We start from the raw sequence: 27036 nt of genomic DNA, 5'->3' as shown, positions 1-27036 counted from the left end.
CTACATTCAGGCTAGTAGCCAATAGCTTTGATGTAGGAATTTGATCTGAGCATGCGTGACACTTGGTCCTATCAAAATGCTCTACACATGATCGGATTAGGTCCGTCTGGCCCAGTTGGTCAGGAAATATTTCCAACATGTTGGAAAATTGGGTCGGACGGAGATTCGGACGGAATCAGTCCGATGCATACCACACACAGTCGGATTATCTGACGACACGGTCCGATAAGACGCATTCCGACAGATTCTCCGACCCTGTGTACAAGGGCTGACGGGTCGCCTAGTCTGACGAAACAACAGCAATGTTTATTACCAATATTGCTCAGCCCTGAAACACTAAAATAAAAAGAAACATTGTTTCTTTTTGTATATTTCTGTTTCTTCATCTGCAGATCAAAGGGATGGACAAATGTTCCTCTGTTTAACCCCTTAATAACCCTTAATTTACTCTAATCAGCCTTAATTAACTCCTTATTTTCCTCCATTTAATTATTATTTTCCTGCTTTTTTTCACGGCTATTTTATAAACGATAAACAATTAAAACTTTTTTTTTTGTTTGCTTTGTTAGTGAATATTTTTACACATATATATTAACCACTTCCTTCCTGTAGGACGTTCCTGAACGTCCTGCCTTTGAAGAGGAATACCGGATTTGCCGCAAGATCACTTTTATCGGCGGCGGGAGAGGGCCCACCCCCCGCCCTGCTCCAACACCCTCTGCCGCTTACCGGAGCCGTCGGCAGCGACGCAGGTGATCCGGTCCATTCCCTAGCTGTGCTGGGGGCGAGTGAGGGGAAGATGTCCCCCACTCGTCTCCATGACACTGCAGGGCGAAAGCGAGGTCAAAACGTCACTTCCGCCCAAACCTCTTAACCACTTAAGGACCGCCGTATTGCCATTGTACGTCATCACAATGGCACAGGCAGGCACAAGCACGTACATGTACGTGCCTGCCTTCCAGCGGGTGGGGGGTCCGATCGGACCCCCTCCCGCTGGATACCGCGGTCCGGTTCGCTCCAGGAGCGATCCGTGATGAGGGGATGGCCGTTGGTTTCTGGCCACCCCCTCTGGATCGCTCCTGGCCAATGACAAGCTTCCTCCCACTGTGTATTGTTTACACAGGAAGGAGGAAGTGATGTCATTCTCCTTGGGGCGGTCTTTTTGACCGGGCTACGAGGAGAAGACTAAAAGTAAGTGCACCAAAACACTACACTGACACATAGGTACACATAGGTGCACAAACCTCCCCCCCCCCAGTCACAGTGTCACTGATTGCATTGATCATTTCTTTACTGATCACTGCATTCAGTGTCAGTTGTAACAGTTAAAACTGTCAGGGCAGTTAGTGTTAGGTCCAGGGTAGCCCCCTATCACCCCCCAATAAAGATTTAACCCCCTGATTGCCCCTAGAGTTAACCCTTTCACCCCCTTTTGCCAGTGTCACTAAGCGATAATTTTTCTGATCGCTGCATCAGTGTCGCTACTGTCGCTAGGTAGCTAATTATTTTTTTAGGTTCACCGCCAGGTTTTTATATCGCTAGGTACCCCGATATACTACCCAATAATGGTTTTAACCCCCTGATTGCCCCTAGTTAACCCTTTCACCCCCTTTTGCCAGTGTCACTAAGCGATCATTTTTCTGATCGCTGCATTAGTGTCGCTACTGTCGCTAGGTAGATAGTTATTTTTTTAGGTTCACCGCCAGGTTTTTATAGCGCTAGGTACCCCGATATACTACCCAATAATGGTTTTAACCCCCTGATTGCCCCTAGTTAACCCTTTCACCCCCTTTTGAACTGTCACTAAGTGATCATTTTTCTGATCGCTGCATTAGTGTCGCTAGGTAGCTAGTTATTTTTTTAGGTTTACCGCCAGGTTTTTATAGCGCTAGGTACCCCGATATACTACCCAATAATGGTTTTAACCCCCTGATTGCCCCTAGTTAACCCTTTCACCCCCTTTTGGCAGTGTCACTAAGCGATCGTTTTTCTGATCGCTGCATTAGTGTCACTAGTGTCGTTAGGTAGCTAGTTATTTTTATAGGTTCACCGCCAGGTTTTTATAGCGTTAGGTACCCCCATATACTACCCAATAATGGTTTTAACCCCCTGATTGCCCCTAGTTAACCCTTTCACCAGCGATGACAGTATAAGTGTCACTGGTGACGCTGGTTAGCCAGTTAGTTATTTAGGTTCCCTGTCAGGTTTTTATATAGTGCCAGGGACCCCCATATACTACCTAATAAAAATTTGAACCCCCTGATTGCCCCTAGTTAACCCTTTCACCACTGATCACCGTATAAGTGTTACGGGTGACTCTGGTTAGTTTGCTTTTTATAGCATCAGGGCACCCACCATTTAATACCCAATAAAGGTTTAACCCCCTGATCACCTGGCGGTTGATATCAATTAGGTTTTAGGTTCAGGGTCTGCGTCGCCCCAGGCAGCGCTAGGTTAGTGCCAGTACCGCTAACACCCACACGCAAAGCATAAACCTCCTGTAGTGGTATAGAATCTGAACAGATCAATATCTGATCTGATCAGATCTATACTAGCGTCCCCAGCAGTTCAGGGTTCCAAAAAACCGCATTGTTAGCGGGATCAGCCCAGATACCTGCTAGCACCTGCGTTTTGCCCCTCTGCCCAGCCCACCCAAGTGCAGTATCGATCGATCACTGTCACTTACAAAACACTAAACTCATAACTGCAGCGATCGCAGAGTCAGGCCTGATCCCTGCGATCGCTAACAGTTTTTTTGGTAGCATTTTATATTTAAATCCGGAAGGCAGTGCTTGGTTTTCGGGGTCCCGTACGTGGCTAGGCTCCCAAAAAGTCCCCCACATGTGGTATCGCCGTACTCAGGAGAAGCAGCAGAATTTATTTTGGGGTGTAATTTGACTTATGCCCATAGCATGTGTGAGCAATATATCATTTAGTGACAACGTTGTGCAAAAAAAAAAAAAGTTTGTAATATTCCCGCAACTTGTGGCAAAATATAAAATATTCCATGGACTCAACATGCCTCTCAGTAAATAGCTTGGGGTGTCTACTTTCCAAAATGGGGTCATTTTGGGGGGTTTTGTGCTATTTTGGCATTTTATGGCCTTCGAAACTGTGATAGGTAGTGAGGAGTGAAATCAAAAATTTGCACCCTTAGAAATCCTGAAGGTGGTGATTGGTTTTCGGGGTGCCGTGCGCGACTAGACTCCCAAAAAGTCCCACACATGTGGTATCCCCATACTCGGGAGAAGTAGCGGAATATATTTTGGGGTGCAATTCCACATATAACCATGGCATGTGTGAGCAATATATCATTTAGTGACAACTTTTTGTAAAAAAAAATTTTTTTTTAATTTTTTGTCATTATTCAATCCCTTGGGACAAAAAAAATAAATATTCAATGGTCTCAACATGGCCCTCAGCAAATAGCTTGGGGTGTCTACTTTCAAAAATGGGGTCATTTGGGGGGGTTTTGTGCCATCTTGGCATTTTATGGCCTTCAAAACTGTGATAGGTAGTGATAGGTAGTGAGGAGTAAAATAAAAAATGTATGCCCTTAGAAATCCTGAAGGCGGTGCTTGGATTTCGGGGTCCCGTACGCAGCTAGGCTCCCAAAAAGTCCCACACATGTGGTATCCCTGTACTCAGGAGAAGCAGCAGAATGTATTTTGGGGTGTCATTTCCCATATGCCCATAGCATGTGTGAGCAATATATCATTTAGTGACAACTTTGTGCAAAAAAAAAGTTTGTAATATTCCCGCAACTTGTGGCAAAATATAAAATATTCCATGGACTCAACATGCCTCTCAGTAAATAGCTTGGGGTGTCTACTTTCCAAAATGGGGCCATTTGGGGGGTTTTGTGCTATTTTGGCATTTTATGGCCTTCGAAACTGTGATAGGTAGTGAGGAGTGAAATCAAAAATTTGCACCCTTAGAAATCCTGAAGGTGGTGATTGGTTTTCGGGGTGTCGTGCGTATCCCCATACTCGGGAGAAGTAGCGGAATATATTTTGGGGTGCAATTCCACATATAACCATGGCATGTGTGAGCAATATATCATTTAGTGACAACTTTTTGTAAAAATTTTATTTATTTTTTGTCATTATTCAATCCCTTAGGACAAAAAAAATAAATATTCAATGGGCTCAACATACCCATCAGCAATTTCCTTGGGGTGTCTACTTTCCAAAATGGGGTCATTTGGGGGGGGTTTGTACTGCCCTGCCATTTTAGCACCTCAAGAAATGAGATAGGCAGTCATAAATTAAAAGCTGTGTAAATTCCAGAAAATGTACTCTAGTTTGTAGACGCTATAACTTTTGCGCAAACCAAAAAATATACGCTTATTGACATTTTTTTTACTAAAGACATGTTACTAAAGACATGTGGCTGAATAAATTTTGCCCTCAATGTATGACTAAAATTTCGTTTATTCGATTTTTCTTATAACAAAAAGAAGAAAATATCTTTTTTTTTCAAAATTTTCACTCTTTTTCCATTTATATCGCAAAAAATAAAAATCGCAGAGGCAATCAAATACCATCAAAAGAAAGCTCTATTTGTGGGAAGAAAAGGACGCAAATTTCGTTTGGGTGCAATATTGCATGACCGCGCAATTACCAGTTAAAGCAGCGCAGTGCGAAATTGGAAAAAGACCTCTGGTCCTTAAGGTGTTTATTGGTCCGGGGCTGTAGTGGTTAAAGGGACTTTTTTTTTTTTCTTCAAATGACAAAATTTATAAAAAAAAAAATTTTTATTGCATTTTAGTGTAAATACGAGATCTGAGGTCTTTTTGACCCCAGATCTCATATTTAAGAGGTCCTGTCATTCTCTTTTTCTATCACAAGGGACATTCCTTGTAATAGGAATAAAAGTGACACAATTTTTTCTTTAAAGAACAGTGAAAAAATAAAAGGTAAAATAAATAATAATTTTTTTTTTTTTAACGCACCCCGTCCCACTGAGCTTGCGCGCAGAAGCGTACGCATACGTGATTAGCGCCCGCATACGAAAGAGGTGTTAAAACCACACACGTGAGGTATCGCCGCAATCAATATAGCAAAAGCAATAATTATAGCCCTATACCTCCTCTGTAACCTGTAGAATTTTTTTAAACATCGCCTATGGAGATTTTAAAGGGTAAAAGTTTGTCGCCATTCAATGAGCGGGTGCAATTTTGAAGCGTAACATGTTGAGTATCAATTTACTCGGAGTAACATTATCTTTCACAATATAAAAAAAAAATGGATTAACTTTACTGTCGTCTCATTTTTTAATTAACGTGTATTTTTTTTTCCAAAAAAAGTGCGCTTGTAAGACCGCTGCGCAAATACAGAGTGACACAAACTATTGCAATGACCACCATTTTACTCTCTAGGGTGTTAGAAAAAAAAAAATTATATATAATGTTTTGGGGTTCTAAGCATCCCTATTTAGCTGTCAACTAAAAATTGGCACTTGCTGCTCTGTCAATGTCCTGGCTTTGCACACCATCTCCCAGTTCCCAAAATGGCAAAGCAATGTCAAATAACAGAAACGCAAACAAGTACAGGACTCTGTTGTTTGACAATGTTATGCATAGTTAGGAGCTGGGAGAACAGTGTATGACACTGCAGCAACTGCCAGACTTCAGTAGAAATCCAGCCCTTTAAGCTAAATAAGGGGACAAATATAGAGCCCTGTATTATTCAGATTCTTGCATAAGACCAACAAGGACTGGGTCTCTTTAATCATATCTGTCATTTTTCATTTAACAGCTTTGCACACGTTGTACTCTTCATCATGAAAGGTTTAAAGTTGACTTTTTATAGACTGCTGGTGCTGGGTTATGGGGGACCGCTAAGTTTGTTCACTGGCTCCATTGCACAGAGTCATTCCAGAATATAGGACAAGTCATTCTGTCACATGTGATAAGTCTTTTAGGGCCTATGCCATGCACAGGGGCACGCCAGCATGTAGGACGTTGTGTCACATGTGGTTACAACGCCAGTGTAAAAGTGGAAACAGACAACAGGGTTGAATCACATAGAGTAGTGATATCAACTGCCGGTTTCCATAGCTCTAGGCATTGTTGACATGGGAGGGGGAGAGTTCAAAGTCCGCCGGCTGCACAGAAAGGAGATAGAGTTAGAGTTTTCACTTGACCACATGAAACGTATTTCCATTGAGATTTAGTATATGATTTATGTTGGGCAATATGGAGGCAATGTTTAAAAGTTGGTTTATGGTTTAGCCCTTCCTTCTACTTCAATGAACACAGAGCTGGAATCCAGTTTTTTGTCTGTCTGAAGTTCAGCTGTACGGTCTACCGTGTTTCCCCCGAAAGTAAGACAGTGTCTTACTTTCTTTTTATCCCCAAAAGCCCCACTATGTCTTACTTTCGGGGTATGTCTTATATTGGAAAAAAATCCCAGCATGCAGAGCTGCACTGCGCTACAGAAGAGGACTACAAGTCCCAGCAAGCAAGGCTGCACTGCATTACAGAGGACTACAAGTCCCAGCATGCAAGGCTGCACTGTACTACAGAGGAGGCCTACAAGTCCCAGCATGCAAGGCTGCACTATGGAGGACTACAAGTCCAAGCATACAAAGCTGCTATGCTCAGCAGAGGAGAACTGTAAGCCCACACAGCCCGGTATGTTGGGACTTGTAGTCCTCCTCAGCTGCATCTTGCGGTTACATAATAAGAGCTGCAGAGAATCTCTTCACACCCCCCCTCCCCCTCCTTGGTCTCTCTCTGTATGACCAGCACTGACCTGTACCGGGAGGACACAGAGCCAGTGACACCTGTCGGCAGTGATCCGGGACCTGGCGCAATAATCCCCTTCTCTGTGGTTGCGTCGCGCCGTTCTGATCAGTCTCGGGCAGCGGCTGTCACTCACAGCCGAGCAGAGTGAAGCCACCTCCCCCTCCTCTTGTATGGCTACACAGTGCTGTGTATGGAGGAGGAGGAGGAGGGGGAGGTGGCTTCAGTGAAGCCGCCTCCCCCTCCTTCTCCTTCATGGACAGCACTGTGTAGCCATACAAGAGGAGGGGGAGGCGGGTTCACTCTGCTAGGCTGTGAGTGACAGCCGCTGCCCGAGACTGATCAGAACGCCGCTGTCTCTTCAGTCGGAGGGGGAGGGCGCTGGCCTGGCACCCCCCCCCCCCCCCCCCAGGGTGTGGCACCCGGTGCGGCCCGCACCCCCCGCCCCACTCTTAGTACGCCACTGGAGGCGGCAATACCCCCGTGTTTCCCCGACATATGTCTTACTTTCGGGGTACGGCTTATATTAGCCGACCCCTCTGAAACTCCCGATACGTCTTACAATCGGGGGTGTCTTACTATCGGGGAAACACAGTATGTGTATAATAACTGAGTTTATGCATACGGCGGACAAAAGTACTTGATAATTCCTCATAAAGCAGCACTCGGACCATTAATAGGGTAGGACAACTTTAGGGGTCAAACAGACTCTTCTGCATAGGGATGGTGACCACCGCTCCAGGTGGAAATGTGGATATAGGACTCTCCTCGGAACTGGAACACCAGGTGCCGCCTAAGCATATAGCAACATGAGGCAAAAGAAGTTCTGGACAGCCGCACTCCGGAATATAACCTTTATTTGTAAAAAGTCCAACAGATACAAACCACAGCAAAAAATGGGACAAAGGGACTCTTCTGCATACCCATGGACTGACAGGAAACATGCTAACAGGAGAGGAAAGAGGACACTATCCAATCACAGACTGGGGTGGATCCTGGTCTAGGCTGTATCGCTTTACTGCAATGTGTTCATCACAGCAGTCTGCCATCCGTCAGCTATTAGGCTTTGTAAACGGAATTCTAATTCGTTTGGCAGGTAACATCATTCATAAGTACAGCAAAGTACCCAGAAACATGTCGGATGAATCCCTCGGTGTAGAGATACCACCGGCAGAGAAAGCATGCTCTGGAGAGTGGGACACAAGTGACTTAACAAAGTCTCTGCTCTTTGTATTCAGTATTGCCGTCACAGTCCAGCCACTCTTGTCATCGCACAAGCTTCAGCTTAACTCTGCCATGTATTAAATCATTCATCGAGCTGAGCGCTACTTTCAGGAACTGTGTTCCATGAATTAAATATGGCTTTAATATATTAACGAGGGTCAACGAGGATCCACAAGAGCTGCTCATGCTGAACAAATCCCTTAGAGGGCTGAGAGAGGACGAACGTGCATAAACTAAACACAGGACAACTTCCAGGGGAGAAAATGTTATCTATATGCTAAATAGGCAGCATAATTTTCTGCTTGGGTGAATCGAACAACATTATATGTAGTGGCTAGTTGTTTTCATGAGCTCTTGGGAGCAACAGCCTATCACAGACAGGCTGAGTGTCCCGTTTTGAACCCCAAACCCATATTTCTTCTAAATCCATGAATAAAGAAAAAACAACTATAGATAAATAACTTTCTTCCTTGTTCATGACAGATGATTCAGTTTTTCTGAGACAGTTGGGCTATCCTGCTGCCTTTAGAAGGTATTGGACACTGCCAAAAAAAGTCATTAGCCAGCCAGTTATAACCCCTCCTACTCCTATCCCTTCATAACCATCATGCTCAATGGCGGCCCGTCTATGCAGGGCACAGGGGCACCGCCCCCCTAATCCATGTGCTCTAATCTACATGTGGGGAGCCGGATGCATGGATTCCATTTTTAATTTTTTTAAAGTGGTTGTAAACCCTAACAGACCACTTTGACCTACAGGTAAGCCTAGATTAATGCTTACCTGTAGGTCCAAGAAATATCTCCTAAACCTACACGGTTTAGGAGATATTTGCAAAAAGACAGGCACCGCTGTCTACAGCGCATTAGACAGCGGCACGCAGGCGCACTGAGAATGCCGCTGCTAACAGCGATATGCCGTTAGTGGCGGCTGCCGTGCACATGCGCATGAGTGATGTCATTGCGGCTCCGGCCAATCACCGCGCCGGAGCCACGATACCCGGAAAGAAGATGGACACTCCGTGGAAGATGGAGCCTGCGATGTCACCGCTGTCCCTGTTTCAGGTAAGTGACACATAATGGGCTACTATGCGATGCATAGTAGCCCATTATGCTTTAGCTTTGCAGGGATACAAAGAGGAAGTAAACCCATCAGAGTTTACTTCCTTTTTCAGAAGCATGTGATTAGAGCCAGAGGCTCTAATTGGCTTAAAAAAAGGGTGGGCTTGGGGCACCGAGCACGGCACCCTGAGCCCACCCAGTTGTGTGACAATAATATTCGCTATTGTTGTCCTTAATCTCTTCCCAGCCAATCGGGAAGCAGATCCTAAGACCCATTACCCGATCTGCAAAGAGGAAACACAAGCCTATTGGCCACCGAGGAGGGAGGAGACGCAGGGTTAACCCGCCGCCTGGAGAAAGCGCTGCTCGTGACCTAGATGGGTTGAGTGCAGGGCTGGTGACCCTGGGGGGGGGGGGGGGGGTGCTAGTGTTCTAGGATGAACACCTTCCTCTTTTGAAAAGCGTTTAACTGTTTTTCCACCTGTTTTTTCTTCAATCTAGAATTCATCTACACATTCTTTACACAGTTATATGGATCTATGTATCCTCAGCAATAGCTGTGGGGCCATACCTGATTCCACTGGACTGAAGATTGCGGGGCCTGTCTGGAATGTAACCTCCTGGTTCAGGGCTCTGTGATGTGGTACATTCCAGACCTCTGTGTACTGTTAGGCAGGCCTTAGATGATGCAAATTTCTTTCCTGCAACCATGGGTTGGGGGCTGGCCCTGCGACATCTCGCAAGGTCGCATACGTCTGGGTCTCGGTCTGAGTTGTAGTGTTCCTCATGGCCGTCAGCCCCCCCACTTTGGTGGCGAGTAAGATCTCTCTGGGAGCATTAACCGCGCACTTGCTGGGGCTGGAAGTAAGGGGCCCCCTACTCTCCTTCCCTTGAGTGGTAGGTCCCTCTGAAGTTCCCCACATTTCCCCCCCCCCCCTTCCCCGGGTGAGGCCCAGGCCTCTAGCTTAGGTGCTTCTGACATTCTGTCAACCCCCCCTCCCCTCCAGGCTTGTCACTATGGGGGGTACACCTTGCCACCTGCTAGATGTTTACGTGGGTGGCCAGGCATCCACAGATCTGCATCCCCTGCGGCAGCCCTCCCCTAATTTAACAGCAGTGCCTCTTGTTGCCTCCCCATGACACTGACTCTGCACTCTCATACCCACATAGCTTAGTTATGCCCATGCCATTGCTAAAGCAGATTAGAAGTTACACACTGTGTGGGCAAAAGTTTGTAGATTCGCCATCATAACTTTCTGTACATCCAAAAGTATGTGGACACCTGACTATAGCCCTACACTACGGCCAAAGGTTGGTGAAATTATTTTTTTAAAGTTCAGGTTTTTCCAGTAATAGGTGGTGTTAAGGGGTATATAAGAGTTAACAATTAACTTCTCTTCTTCGATCCCTTCTAGTATGTATACTATTAAAAGTGTTTTGTTATGTCTGGAAAAAAAAATACCTGTTCTGCAAAAAATCGTATGAGTTTATAACCCCTGCTACACTCTTATCAGTTACATTGTTCCCAGTTATTTCTAAGGACTACAGAATCCCTCTCTTGTGTGTTTAAGCCTGCCATAGATGGATAAAAATTTGACCGGTTCAGCAGGAGTTGGCCGAACTTCAATCTTTCTATGGCCATTCTGGTTTTACTGTACTGGAGTCATTGTATCCTGCCAGTGGGAAAGGTTTCCTGCCAGCAGAACACAATAGCACTGTGGGAGGGATTCCTCCATCAGTAGTTGATGGGGGAATCAAGTCATTTTCTTTACTTCAACCCGTGGTTAAAGGAAAGAAAATTGCATAATGTATTCCCTGCCTTTAGTCTGCCATAGATAGTTCAAATATCCGCTGGTTCAGCAGGGACTGGCCAAGATTTCAACCATCTATGGGCAGGCTGAATGTACCCATTGATCGACTTGGTTCAACCAGCATATCAGATTTTCAGCAAGGGATTATTGCCAGCGGCTATAGCCACTAGCAATAATCACTGTGTTCTCCTGGCAGGGACTCCTCCCCGCATTCCCCCCCACCCCACTGGAGAACACAATTGCTCAGCGGGAAGGATTCCCAGTCAGTTTCACTGGGGGAATTAAGCTATTTTCTTGGGTTGCAGGAAGGAAAATCGCACCAGAGAAGAAGAAAGGGGGAGGTGTTCTCGATCTGCCCTATGGCAATACCACTGCTTCTACAAATATACAGTACAGTGAGTGAGTGTTGCCACCCTAGGACAGGGTGTTACTGGCAGGATCACCAGGTTTAAAAAAATGAAGAAAATTAAAGCCTGAAAATGGAAAACCAATGCAGCTACCTCTGTGGACCATTAATATACAATTACATTACCTCTTTGAACTTTTTTATACAAGAGCTTTGTGTTCTTCGGTTTACAAAAATTTTATATATTGCAGCTTACTAATGAGGATGAGCTCAGGCATGTTTGCAACCACACTTGCAGAGTCCGCCAGGATGTCGGCACTGCACATCGCTAATCACAAGCAGTGAGACATTTCCTGATCCATGCAGCCGCAGATCGGGTAAAAGTCTTGCTGCCTGTGATGAGTGCTGTGCAGTGCCGACTTCCTGGCGGGCTCTGCACGTGTGGTTGGAAACACGCCTGAGCTCATCCTTACTTACTAATGCTTAGAGGTGGTGGATTCATTTGTTTTCATTTTTAGGTGTTTCTCTTTTATTTTCACCTGGTGATTCTGCTTATAAATCTGTTATTTTTCAACTTCTTTTAACAGAACAAGCTGTCCGTCAAAAATGGCCGTTAGAGGGCTGAGACAAACCATTTGCCACTAAGAGGGGTGCTTACAATGGTCATCTATTTTCATTTATGTAAAACACAAATCCCCCCAAAAAAACGTTATTGTAACTAAAACCAAATCAATATATGGTGTTGCGCTCCAAATAAAAAATTCTAAAAATCAAACAAATAAAGTGCTAAGTGTGCACACAAATCCACATAATAATAATCATTAAATTGATTGCACCAAGTGCAGGTGGCATAGATACTGTGCTGACATAAAGTTGCCAAATAATCATAGTATAGATAAAATGCATATGCAGCACAAATTCAGTGCAAAACAAAAACAAAATCCACGTGAATATGCAAAATGTAAAAGAAAACGGAACAAGTGAATATTTAAAAAAAATCAATATATAGAAAAAATATGATATATAAAAAATATATTAAAAAAAAGTCTTCAAGAAGAGGTGCTGGTGATTAAAGTGCTAAGTTGCGCCAAACAAAGGTGGTAAGGTGACTGGGTGATTATAATCTGCAATGTGTCCACAACCAACAGGTGCTGCAAGGTAAACAGCATTAATGATGAATAAATAGCATCCGGGGTACTGTATCCTGTAAGCGATGGTACTGGGTATGTATCCTTACAAGTTCCAACCTCACAGGGACTTATGGACCTTTTGGGCTTCAACTTTTCACTTTGACTGGTCCGCCAAATCCAGACGGATGGTGGTCCTATTTTGCATCCATCTTGCAGATCAGATCGAATAGAAACGGACAAGCAGTCCATTTTCACCTGATCTCTCCAGTAAGCAGAGACAGACCTGACATCCACCTGCTCAGCAGGGATCAGTGGAGCGATCCTTGCTGAGCAAGCGGAGTCTGTCAACGAAATCCACCCCGTGTGAAAGGGACCAAAGAGTCTTGCTTTATTTTGTTAGTTAAGTCCACAGGTCGCAAACACAAGGCCCATGGCCTGAATCTGGCCTGCCAGGCCATTGACCCTCTTCTCCAGCAGCTGCAGTACCCCTTTCATCTCCACCCCCACCTTACCTCAACAGTAGGTAGCAGAGAGGGGCCCGGAACTCCAGCAGATTATGTGATTTCCCCATGCAGCCTCAAGAGTGGAGGCTGTTGTACAACACTATATTATTGCCTACCGTTATGGAATGGGATGTCCATCAGGTCATAAAGGTATGATCGAGGATCAAGTGTCCAGTCTTTTGGCATAGTATAGTGCATTTCAAAGGGTAAAAAATAGAAATATAGTTGCACTACCAAAATATAGTGAAAAGTGTAGCAGCCAGCATCAACAATGATGAATTAGTACTAGTGGTAATAAACCAAGCAATAATAGTGAAACAAATATTATATAAAAAATTCATGACATTAAATCAAAAAAATGAATATAAAAATAATAAATCGCATAAAAAATGGAAGGTATCCTGAACATAGAATCAAAAATCGCAAGAGAGATCAAGACTTTACAACACTAATTAGTCAGTCCTTCATGAAACACCATCAAGTTCTTGTAACGGGGACTTCAAATGTATACAGTGGTATATACAATTCCACCAGAAAAACTCTTGTAAGGAGATAACAGGCACACTTAGTAAAGAAATATAATGGGTACTCTTGCCTTAAGGTGTGGACCCACACACCGTGATGGTGAGTCAATCGTGCATCGAAATGAATCCACGGCAAATGGTCCTCCAAAGGAGATGGTCGAACACCCAACTTTCAATCGAGATATCCAATGTAGGTTGTAAGTGTCTTGAACTCCACGGAAAGTGTAATTGTGCATGTAATGGTAAGTATAATGGGAAAAAAAATTGAAAAAAAGGCCTCTACATAGAGTAGGTCACTCCAGTACAAAAAATAATTTATTTAAAAATATATAAAAAACCTAATTCGTGAAGGTACAAGCCATCAAAATAAATTATGCATAGGCAGAGTAATTCATAAAAAGCGTGGTATATCTGGCCAACAGGCTATGTACCCAACATGTTTCGCATCGTAGTGCATCAACTGGGGCATAAACCTGCTGTCGAGGCTCCAAGTTATATATACAATGCTTTTTATTAAAATTAGACCAAAACACATATCAGCTGTTGTGGTGGCAAAACCCATCCAATACAAACTACACAATTTGTGGACACAGACATACTCTCCTGACACTAAGAAACAGACAGCCAATCTGTGTAAGAGGGACGTCCATGCGTCATCACGCCACTGCCTCCCTATCGATAGCATATATTCTAATATACCCCATAGGGCACCAATAACTGGAAGCCTCTGTGGGTGGGGCAGGGCCGTGACAATCTCATGACGGATCGACATCCAAATAACATCAGCCATAAGGGGGGAAAACTTCTAACCAGGGAGGCCGAGCCATGCCGCGTCACCGCGCATGGCACCCTTCCATCTTCAACTATGCGTCATCACACCTCCGCCTCACAGCGCCGCATGTCATTGCGCATGTGCTGGAAGTGGACGGACACGCTCCAAGCCTCCAGAAACAAGCAGCAGAAAGCGAGCAGAAACAGAGGACAGCGCTGGGCGGAAGGGTGCAATGAAAGATATCAGCTGTCAACAAAGACAGACATAGACGCACATACTAGCCACTTCAAACACTCCCTTTTGTGGACAAAAATTATATAGACATAAAAACATTAAAAAAACACACAAAAGCTGATATGGTTTGTATACAACTTTACCAACCCATAATTATTCATAGTGTGTGTGTATATATATATATATATATATATATATATATATATATATATACCAAAGATTTATAACCACTAGTACCATGTATCAAAGAAATGAAATAAAAAATATAGAGACCTTAAAAATAATCGTGCCGCTGATTATCTGGACGCAAGCAAATAGCGACCTCATACATTAAGGATTGGCTATAATGTGTTACCTTTCATGATATTGATTCTCTTTGGAGATCGTCAGGCCGGAAGGGCAAACAGGTTTTCTAACTAGGTGTCAGCCTCCCTGCTCCGGGGGGTCCTGGGGATGGGGACCCTACACTTCCCCAGCCTCTCTTGTACCTCTGCGTCCCTCTGATGCTGCTGCTTCCCTTCCTCATCACTCCCTCTCCCCCCCCTCCCTCTCTCTTTCTTTTTCTCCCCTCTTTTCTTCTCCCACTCCCCTTTGTCCCTTATACTCTAACCCAGGCACACAGATAGTCCACTGTACTTCATCTCACGGACCCCCAACATGACGTCATTCCAGCCTTTATCCACAGCTCTCCCCAGGAACATACAAGAAGCGACTTGGAAATTTACTATCTACTTTGCCCTGCCATCTACCTATGAACCCCTCCGAAACAGTCCCATCCCCTCTTACTTAGAGCTCCAACCCCATCCCCCAGTTGAGCCAACACACCTCACAGGGACAAATGTTTCCTTAGCTCTCTGTTGCAGATCAAACCGAGTCCTCTTTACACTCCCCCCACATATCAACTCCCCCTCTCTCCCACTCTCAGTAGTCACCTTATGCCCAGCGACCTATACCCTCACATCATATGTCTTTTTTTTGGTCCCTTTAATCCAAGTATGTTCCTATATACAATCTTACTGAACTTGTTGTTTGTTTACTTTGAAATTCTGTTAACACCTGAATCCCCCCCGATTGTTGGGGATCCTACTGCATATCTGAACTTTTGTGCCTATTATCTCTTTTCAATAAAATCTATTTAAAAAAAAAAATAAAAAAAAAATAAAAAAAAAATAATCGTGCCAAATGACCACTATATCCCTTCAAACACCCACCCAAAAAAGGACATAGCATAGTTAGAACAAGTGGCCCACATGGCCAGACATAGCCCTATAAAAAAACTATTAGAACTCTATAACGCAAACCCTCCAAGAGTGGAGGGGATCAGAGTACTAACTTATAAGGACTGAACCCTATATCATCATGATTTATTAATGAATGCATTAACCACTTACAGACTGGACCATTTTGATGGCTTAAGACCAGACCACTTTTTGCGATTCGGCACTGCGTCGCTTTAACTGACAATTGCGCGGTCGTGCGACGTAGCTCCAAAAAAAAATTGACGTCCTTATTTCTCTCACAAATAGAGCTTTCTTTTGGTGGTATTTGATCACCCCTGCGTTTTTATTTTTTGCGCTATAAACAAAAATAGAGCGACAATTTTGAAAAAAGGCATTTTTTTTTTACTTTTTGTTATAATAAATATCCCCCAAAAATATATAAAAAATAATATTTTTTTCCCTCAATTTAGGCCGATACGTATTCTACATATTTTTGGTAAAAAAAAAAAAATCGCCATAAGTGATTATTGATTGGTTTGCGCAAAAGTTATAGCGTTTACAAAATAGGGGATAGTTTTATGGCATTTTTATTAATATTTTTTTTACTAGTAATGGCGGTGATCAGCAATTTTTATTGTGACTGCGACATTAGGGTGGACACATCGGACATTTTTGACACATTTTTGGGACCATTGTCATTTATACAGCAATCACTGCTATACAAATGCAGTGATTCCTGTGTAAATGACACTGACAGTGAAGGGGTTAACCAGGGGGTGGCAGTGTAGGGGTTAAGTGTTCCTAGGGGTGTGTTACTAACTATGGGGGGCTGGGCTTTGTTTTAGTGAACACTGATCTCTGCTCCAATCACATGGAGCAGAGATCAGCGTCACATGTTGCTAGGCAGAATGGGGAGATGCTGTTTACAATGGCATCTCCTCGTTCAGCCGCCCCGTGTGACGATCGCGGGTATGCCTGCGGCGATCGAGTCCGCGGGACCTGCGACCGGACTCAGGGGGGTCCCAACCAGCATTTAAAATTTTACGTACCTGTACGCCAATATGCCTGCCCCTGCCATTCTGCCGACGTACATCGGCATGCGCCGGTCGGGAAGTGGTTAATATCCCAATCGAGATTTAACCCGAAAGGGGACTAACACTTCAATTGGTAAATCCAGAAAGTTTCTAATTTAGAAACGCCCATAACTCTTGACTCACCCCTCCAATGTGGAGAAAAACTATCGATCACCTGAAATTTAGTCCCAAAAGGATTTTTATTATGGTGATGCAAATAGTGCTTTGGCACACTATGATTGGTTGCTCCTAGTTTGATGTTAGCAATATGTTTGTTTACCCTCACCGAAAATGTTTGGATAGTACGACCAACATATTGTAACTTGCAAGGACAAGTGATGAGGTAAACGATAAATCGTGTAGCACAAGTGACAAAGCACATCATGTGGTAGAAGACTCAAAAAAATCAATCTTACTACAACATAGCGCATTGTGTATACATACATTGCACCTCTTACACGGAAAAAAAACCTGTCAAATCCTGAAGGAATGTCGATTTCCGTGGGGGGTTTATCACATTTGGGGCAATCTGATTTCTTAGTTATGGTGCACCCCTAAAAATAACTCCTGCCTTCTCCGGAAGAAGGGGTCCTAAATATGGGTCATTCCTCAAAACATCCCAATGACGATTGAATATACCTTTAATCTGTTTAGATTGTGTAGAAAACTGAGTAATAAAAGACCATTTAGATCTAGAATCATGCTTGCATGTAGTTTGTACAGTAGTGAGGGTGGCCCTATCCAGTGTTGAAACATGACGAATCTCCTCATAAATGGCTTTGGGGAGATAGCCCTTCTCAATAAATCTGGATTTCAAAACATCAGCTTGTAAAAAGAAATCCGATCCTAATACGTAGCAGTTGGCTACGTGGTATGGATCTTAACCATGGGGCATAATGGAAACTGTCAGTCGGGATATACCCATTACGATCTGTTGGCCTAAAGTAGGTCTTAGTAACCAACCGATGATCTACAACGGATATATCCAAATCTAGAAAATGGATCTTAGTGGAACTCATTTCATAGGTTAAAACTATTCCCATGTCATTATTAATAGTAACCATAAATTCATGTAATGAGTCCTCATCACCTTTCCAAAGGAGGAGGATGTCGTCTATGTCGCTTGGTTTATTGCCACTAGTGAGTTTACCTCACAGATTGTTTATCACATCCCAATTTATGATTATTTTATAAATTTGGTATCTTCCTGGTGTTTACTGTCACTAGTGATTCACTTAATATAGTGCTGCATTTTTTGTTTTTTATTTCATTTTAAAGGGTAACCTGTTTTTGACAGGTACCTGTCCCCACTTCGGGGAGACCTGGCTGTGGCGAGGTCCCCCGGAAGTTTGTCCCCCCTCCTCCTTCCCCTGCCGCTGTGCCATTCAGAAAGCACAGCGCAATTCATGCATGCGCAGTAAGGAAGCGGCTTGGAAGGCAATGGCAGCAGCAGCAACCGAGAACTGATGGAAACATCAGGGGCTGGAGCTCTTCTTTAATCACTTCGCATCCAGGCCAATTCTGACATTTCTCTCCTACATGTAAAATTCCTAATTTTTTTGCTAGAAAATTACATAGAACCCCCAAACATTATATATGTTTTTTTAGCAAAGACCCTAGAAAATACAATGGCGGTCATTCTTAGGTTTCGGTTTCTTCGGTTTCATGCTTAAAAAAAAAAAAAACAGTAAAGTTAGCCCAATTTTTTTGCATAATGTGAAAGAGGAGGATACGCCGAGTAAATAGATACCCAACATGTCACGCTTCAAAATTGCACGCGCTCGTGGAATGGCGCCAAACTTTGGTATTTAAAAATCCCCATAGGCGACGCTTTAAATTTTTTTACTGGTTACATATTTTGGTTTACAGAGGAGGTCTAGGGCTAGAATTATTGCTCTCGCTCTAACATTCGCGGCAATACCTCGCATGTGTGGTTTGAACACCGTTTTCATATGTGGGCGGGACTTACGTATGCGTTCGCTTCTGTGTGCGAGCTCCCAGGGGCAGGGGCGCTTTAAATTTTTTTTTTTTTTTTTTTTTTATTGTTAATTTTATTTTTATTTTTTTAGTTTTACACTTAAAAAAAATAAAAATAATAAATTGATGACTTTTATTCCTATTACAAGGAATGTAAACATCCCTTGTAATAGGAATATGGCACGATCGGACCTATTTACAGTAAAATATGGGGTCAATAAGACCCCATATCTCACCTCTAGGCTGGGAAGAATAAAAAAAAAAAAAAAAAACGATCCTGGCTTCCTAGCCAGATCGGCGCTGTTAATTTGAATACCGAGGCCGGGCGTGACGTCATAACATCGCGCCCGGCCTCCGAACGATCATAGAGACTCCGGGGACAATCTAGTCCGCCGGAAATCTCTATGATTACTTGCTGGGGCCGGCGGATCCTGTGACCGACTCACCGATGGAAACGGTGAGTCGGTAGAAGCACCGGAGGGCGGCGGGAGGGGGGGGCCTCCCCTCCCGCTGCCCGTAAGAACGATCAAGCGGCGGAACAGCCGCTATGATCGTTCTTATGGTGTAGGGAATCGCCGGCTGAAAACGGCAATATCTGAATGATGTCTGTGGCCTCAGGCATCATTTAGATATAACCACCGAAACCCCATGACGTCAGTAGACGTAGTGTGGGAACCAAGTGGTTAAAGTGGGAGTAAACCCATCGATTTAAACAGTTAAAAAAAAAAAAAAGGCATGCCATGAATGCTAACTGCACAATGGCTGTGCTCTCAGCCAAACTATCAAACCATCCAATGGCTGGTGTCATAACAAATCACATGTGCAGCACCATAGCAGTTGAAGATTAAACAGAGGCAAAGATGGCAGCTTCCTTGGCTGAAAACAATAGGGGAGTTTACTTCCACTTTAAGGCTGTTGATATGATTGAAGTCGTTAACCTGTTCAGATCCACGCTATAGCTAAATGACGGCTACAGCGGGGATCTGCTTTGCCGGGAGGCCGTCTATTGACTTCCTCCCCTTTCAAAGCTGGCCACGCCTCCCTGAAGGGGTGCGCACTGTGATCACCTGAGTCAATGAGACTTGGGTGATCACAGATCCAAATAAGGGGCTGATCCCGACCCCTTACCATGTGATTAGCTGTCAACCAAAGACAGCTGATCACGTGGTGTAAACAGAGGCTCGGTAATCTTTTTATTTTTTTTCAGCGTGAGAAGAAAAAAAGCCGATCTCCGGCTTCTGTTTACAGGGACATCGCTCCTAAAGAGGAAGAGCCTATGTGCCCACCAGTACCACCTGTCAATGCCACCAATCAGTGTCCACAGTACATCAGTGCCACCTATCAGTGCCCACAAATGCCACCTATCAATGCCCACCAGTGGTGCCAATCAGTGCCACCTCGCAGTGCTGCCTATTAGTGTCGCCTACCAGTGCCGATCAGTGCCCATCACTGCCACCCATCAGTGCCAGATATTAGTGCCCTTCAGTGCCACCTATCAATGTCCTTCAGTGCCACCCATCAGTTCCCACCAATGCCACCTATCAGTGCCGATCAGTGCAGCCTATCAGTGCCTATCAGTGTAGCCTCATCAGCATACATCGCTGAAGGAGAAAAATTACCTGTTTGCAAAATTTATTAACAAAATATAAAACAGTTTTATATATATTTTTTTTAATCGGTCTTTTGAAATTTTTTTAACAAAAAATTAAAAACCCAGAGGTGAGCAAATACCACCAAAAGAAAGCTCTATCTGTGGAAAAAAAATGATAAAAATTTAATTTGGGTACAGCGTTGTATGACCGTGCAATTGCCGTCTGGGCAGGAGGGGGGTTTAGGTGCCCAGTAAGCAAATGGTTAAATATTGAGGGGAAAATAAATGGAAAACATTGAAGAGAAAATATTTTCACAAGGCCATTGATCAAATAGGCACAGGAACAACCCTTTTAAATTCTAAGGATATTTGGAAATTTTTTTACAAACATCAGAAAGGCACATACGTTCTTGGTTTTCATTAAATCCATGTAGTGACCCGAAAATGTCAGATGATTTTCATATCAAATGCTTTACATTTACTAACAAGATGCTGATACAAGGAAAAAAATAAAAGATCGGACTGCAATGAAGCTTCAGCATACGGCTGGATAGCGGCTGTTCTCTCCTACAACACAGCATTGGTGACCTCCTCTTAGTCCTGCCTTGGCAAGGTCTCTGATCTCCATTTAGAATGTGTCTATATAAAGCATGTACTGAAAGCTGAGCTGTCTTAGTGATAGTTGAAGACAAAGTGAGCAAAGAGGTCATAACCAGAGACTGAGCGCAACTGTTATATCAATACTCCAGCCTGGAATGATGACAGTTACCCTCTCCCCAAGGATGTATACTCAAGTGGTTAAAAAGCCTACAAGTACTTGTTGATCTGCAAGAATTGCACCTAGCTTCTACTGTGGGCTGACTGAGTGGTGTCAGCCCTGCCCAGTGTCTTTTGCTAAACTACTCCAAACCCTCCCACTGTACTTATCACTACAGCAAAGACACTAAAGCTGCACATATTCACATATGAGGTGGATGGAGTGATTCCCCCCTGCTGGGACATTGTATTCCTACAGCAGCATCCATGGAAGCACCTTGTGATGGCCATTGGAGATTTGCATAGCCAGGAACAGGTATAATAAGCATGTAGGTATTCAATAGGTAATTTCACTCTCCTGCATCAGTTATGTATATTCTTACACAGGACATATAGCACCAACAGTTTTGGCAGAGCTTTAAAAAATAAAGGGAGAAAGCACAGTTATAACATGTTTCAGGAAGGCCCTGCTCATGAGTGCTTACAATCTTATAGGGAGGGGCAAGTGATACGAAATGTAACCACGTATGGATGGGCTGATGAGAAAAGTAAAATTGCAGTTCCTTAGGTCAGTGTTAACCACTTAAGCCCCGGACCAATTTGCAGCCAAAGGACCAGGCCCCTTTTTGCGATTCGGCACTGCGTCGCTTTAACTGACAATTGCGTGGTCGTGCGACGTGGCTCATGCCTTGTGTTCACCATGTGACCATGAAAATAAAGCGTTGGCCTTGTTTTATGGAATCCTTGATGTGCTGGTGACATTTCTTTACTTGGATTGTCTATGGTTCCTAGCCTGTGGTCATAAAACGACTCGGCAATACCATATAACCATTTTATGAATGTGTGCATGGGGAATATTTCGTTTGGACCTCGCTACTTTTACATCTTTACCGCTGTGTTTTGAAAGGTATTTGGTGCTCCATAAAAGATTTATATCCTTTGTTGTTATTGAGAAATATATTTAAAGGAAAGTTTCTGTGCCTTGAGTTTGGCTTTAATCAGGAATAGTTGAGATCTGTCCTGGTGCTACAATCATACCCTTCTTCCTTCATTTACAGGCAGCGGAAGGACGAGCTAGAACAGAGGATGTCCGCGCTGCAGGAGAGTCGCCGGGAACTCATGGTACAGCTGGAAGGTCTCATGAAGCTGCTAAAGGTGAGGATGTCACATTTGATGACACTACTGTCATATATCCGTGTGGAGAGAATAAGTTGTAGAAGTGACAGGACCGACCCTCCATCTGTCAGTAATAACCCTCATTAAGCAGCAAAATCTTTGTGTGCACAGCTAACACCAGCTTCACTGGAATTGTCACAGTAATTCATTAGAATTCTTCTCTTTTTCTCATTGGACTACAACATTTTAGGGCTAACATCCAAGAAAAAAGTGCCAAAGAAAGCCTCCACGTGATCCTTGGACAAATCCCTAGAATTTAAATTCTTTTCACTTTGGAGACCTCATTTCGTATGCTTTTAGGACCATAAATGAAGAATAGTCTCGAAAGAGGAGATACAAATAACCCCAAAGGGTTTTATCCCTTCCCTACCCTATCTAAACTAAAAAAAAAACCTTTATACGGTAAGCATTCGCTACAGTCCCCCACAAACGCTTAATCTGCAGGCTGAGGTCTGCAGGTATGGACCATAAGCTCTGTTCTTGGATAGAAAACTGGTTACGGGGCATGTCTAAAGGGTCGTGATAAATAACCTGTACTCAGACTGGGAGTAGTAAGTGGGGTACACCAGGGCTCTGTCTTGGGGCCAATTCTGTTTATTCTAGTCATAAATGATATAGAGAATGGGATAAAAAGCTCAATCTCAGTTTTGCCCTCTACAAAAATAAGTAGAACTTCACATCAGGATATAGAAATTTTTACAGAAAGACCTGAACAAAATAATGGGGTGGGCAGCTACACAGCAAATGAGATTTAATGTGGAGAAATGTAAAGTATGGTAATGTACTTGGGGGCTAAAAACATAAAGGCAAGCTACTCACTAGGGGGAGAACATCTGGGGGGGATCAAGGATGGAGAAAGATCTGGGGGTCCTAGTAGATGACAGATTGAGCAATAGCATGCAATATCAAGCTGCAGCTACCAAAGCTGGCAGAATATTAGCATGCATAAAAAAGGGGATATACTCGGGATAAAATGTTAGTCCTGACACTTTATAAACTCTGGTTAGGCCACATCTGGTGTATTCTGTCCAGTTCTGGTCACCAGTCCTCAGAAGGGATGTGATGGAGAGAGTCCAGAGAAGGGCAACACAATTAATAAGGGGACTGGAGGATCTCCATTACAAGGAATGACTACAAGAACTAAATGTATTCTCGCTGGAGAAGCAAAGCTTGAGAGGGGACATAACGATTCACTAATACCTCAATGGTGATTCCAGCAAAGGTAATAAACGATTCAGTCTCAGGGAGTGTACAAGGACATGGGGCCACACAATGAGATTGGAGAAGAAGCAGTTCAACATTAAATTGCGCAGAGGGTTTTTCACTGTCAGGGCGATAAGGATGTGCAACTCTCTTCCACAATTGGTGGTTTCAGCGAGGGATATTGATATTTTTAAGAAACTATTGGGCGTGCATCTTAAAGAACACAACATACAGGGATATGGGAAATAATTACAGACACTGACACACATACACCTACACAGGTTGAACTGGATGGACTATTGTCTTTATTCAACCTTACCTACTATGTAACTATGTTTTAAAGTTGGCCTATGGCCGGGCTGTGGACCTTCAAATATTTATGTACTTTGGCCTCCCTTAAAGTGATTTTAAACCCCATGTTTAACAAATATCAGATATTCACATCTGCTTACAGTTTGTAGAATGAACATGGCAAGCGCATTATGTGTTCTTCAGTATTTTCATGGCATTGCTTGTTTCAGCTTGCTGAATATCTCCCGATCCATGGGCATGTACACAGAGACTTTACTCGTAGTGCGGCTTAGCAGTGTGCATAGTGGCTGGACTCCTCATTAAGCCTGTTATTCAAAGGAGAGGGGGGGGGTGGCGACACCTTTTTTTTTTTCTCAGATGTCAGATTTTTTTAGTGTAGAAAACCAGGCAGGGAGGATTGCAGGTGACCAGGTGCTCTTTTCCCGGTCTGAGGACAGTTGACTTCTACTCCTTTGCTGACTTAGATACAATGTTTAGCTTAATTTTAAGATTTTTTGGGGGGTTTACAACCATTTTAAAGTGACACTAAACTCACATTTTTTAAATAAAATCTATATATACAAATTGCATAAATATAAGTAGAATGTATCTATTCTATCAGTCTCTTCCTTGTTTCATCTCTGAAATGTAAGCTTTTTTTTCCGCTGTTCTCAGACTTCTTGCACATTCAGCTCTATGGTAATGGAAATCCACATAGAGTGGATCATGTGACCAGAAATAACAGCACTGCTTGCTCTACACTTGTAGCAGTGAGGTGCATTAGTGGAGGATAAGGAAGGTGGCTGTGTGATTTCATCACGCTTCTTTTTGAGGATTGCTATTGTATATTTGCCCCTATTTGGGCATTCCTGCACCAGGCTTGCTACTCAGGTTTGAGGGCTGCTACCTGGAATGCAGTACACACCTTTTTTAAATTTTGTAGGGTGGATCGTGACTCATACCTCCCAACTTTTTGAGATGGGAATGAGGGACTCCTATCGGCAAAAGTATGCAGGCATAGGACACACCCCTTGCCACGCCCCCTTAAAGGAGAATTATACAAAAAAACAAGATTGGTTAAACCCACGAGTGCTTTTTTTTTTTTTACCACTACTATTCCTTCATATTGGTTTTTGGAATTTACAAATGCAGCAGTTTAGAAATCAGATGAAAGGTTTAGCTCTGGGAAACACTTTTTGATAGATCAGACCAAAATGAGGGACGAATGAGGGACAGAGGGACATTGCTCCAAATCAGGGACAGTCCCTTGAAATCAGGGACATTTGGGAGCTATGGTGACTGCATTGGTTGATACAAGAACAGAAGGTCCTAGTGGCAGTTGTGTGATTATAACACACTATTTTTGAGGATTGCAATGGCATCTTTGCCCCTTTTTTTGTTGATGTACTTGCTATTACATTTTTATTTACAGGTTTGTTTTGGACATCTAAAATACTGACAAATAGAGACCTGTGCCCTCCAGTGAATGTTGGAAGAAATTAGGATTTTTTTGTACTTGTGAAAATTATTTTTTATATTATTTCATTGGAGGATACAGCTCCTATGTTGCTGGCCTTTTGTCACATTTTTGTGCTAGATAAGGTTGTTTTAGCCTCCTTATGTTGTTCACTGCTCTTCTACACACTGTGGATTGTAGGGGCAGGGGGCGGAGGGGAGAAGCTGAAACGAGACACTGCCTCTGCTTACCAGTCCCTCTTCAGCACCGCTATCTTTAATTGAGATTGAGCACATGTACAGACAAACATAGAAGTTTCTGCTAGTCATGCTGGACCTGGCAGAGACCCCACGGAGGGTGTTTAAATGCACAACATCTCACGTACAGCTTCAGGGATGGCTATGTCACACATCCCAGGAGGCAGTTTGCACAGGCTACATCAACCCACGCCGTGTCTGCATGCATGTCATCCTTGCCCAGGCCCGTATTTAAAGCAATAGTAAAACCTTGAGAGCAAAATAAAGGAAATTTCCCCCTCCCCCCCCCCCCCGCATGCTAGTACATTGACATACCTGCCTACAAACTGAGCCTTCCAGCAGTTTACTATGAGAGCTCTCCCCGGTCCCCAGCACTTCAATCTTCACCCCGCTTGATTGGCCAGGCCGAGGTGACATCACTCCCACGCATGTGCACTGGAATCCAACGCCACTGCACACAGAGCGCCCTGTAAATGTGGTCTGAGCTGCACATGTGCGGCTCAGATCACATTACTCACTGATTGGCAGAGGGGACATTTATGACAGAAGAACTCTAGGGTCTCCTCTGTTATAAAGAACCTGTCTGTCAGTGGATTTTTAAATTTAAAGTGATTGTAAAGTCTTGTCTTTTTTTTCCTATAAAAATAACAAACATGTTATAATTAGCTGCTCTGTTGCAGTGGATTTGCACAGAGCAGCCCGAATCATCATCTTCTTCTCAGGTCCCTCTTTTGTAAACCTGGCCCCTCCTGTTCAGTACCCCCACAGCAAGCAGCTTGCTATGGGGGCACCCGAGTCGAGTCACAGCTCTCTGTGTTCATTCAGACACGGAGCCCTGACCCAGCCCCCTCTATCCCCTGATTGGCTAGCTAACTTTGACAGCAGCGGGAGCCAATGGCACCACTGCTGTGTCTCAGCCAATCAGGAGGGAGAATTTCCGACGGCACTCATGAACATCAATGGACACAGAGAGGGACCTCAGGTACGTGTAAAGGGGGCGGCTGCACACATAGTTACATAGCTAGTCAGGTTGAAAAAAGACACAAGTCCATCTAGTTCAACCATTATATATATATATATATATATATATATATATATATATATATATATATATATATATATATATATTAAAAGTATCATGCAATCCTATATATCCGATCCTATAACCTATACCCACAGAGGGTTTTTTTTTTTATCTTAATGCCTTAATGATTACCTCAATCCCTTTAATTTCTTTACTACCACCTTTAAGAGGTTCTTTTATATTGTTGCTAATGTGCAGGGGAAGGAGGGGGAGCAAACCAGAGGGAGTACCTTAAAAAAAAAAGGGGTACAGTTCCCCTTTAAGACGCAAGCAGAATAAGCTGAGCACAGAAAATGGAGCAATAAAATAATGGTTCACAAAAAAATGGAAATCATGTGATATAAAGGATAGTAGTATCTAGAAAACGATTTTATCAAAAAATGATTTTGTTAATCCAATGGAACAATTCAAAGAGAAAGTTCTAATGAGATAAGATATTAAAAACTGTAAAACGAATTCAGTGTTCCTTTTTGTATACCGTATTTATCGGCGTATAACACGCACTTTTTTCCCCTTTGAATCAGGGGAAAATCGCAGGTGCGTGTTATACGCCGATACTCCGCGATTTCCGCATAATTTTTTTGGGCTCTGGGCGGCTGAA

General features: G+C 43.4%; 1 protein-coding gene across 5 annotated transcripts in view; it reads left to right on the top strand.

Annotated features, from left to right (window-relative positions):
- The window catches only part of DTNB (dystrobrevin beta), a 239843-nt gene that overhangs the window by 169380 nt on the left and 43427 nt on the right, over positions 1-27036 (top strand). For all 5 annotated transcript variants that reach the window (XM_077489116.1, XM_077489117.1, XM_077489113.1 and 2 more), the window contains one exon: positions 22027-22123. In XM_077489116.1, coding sequence (XP_077345242.1) covers positions 22027-22123 — 97 coding nt within the window. The remainder of the gene's footprint in view (positions 1-22026; positions 22124-27036) is intronic.

This window comes from Lithobates pipiens, unplaced genomic scaffold (assembly GCF_037356315.1).
Source record: "Lithobates pipiens isolate NorthernLeopardFrog02 unplaced genomic scaffold, aLitPip1_a1.2 Scaffold_18, whole genome shotgun sequence".
Taxonomy (NCBI): Eukaryota; Metazoa; Chordata; class Amphibia; order Anura; family Ranidae; genus Lithobates; species Lithobates pipiens.
The sequence above is the reverse complement of the archived record's forward strand: the minus strand, read 5'-3'. Positions and strand labels throughout refer to the sequence as shown.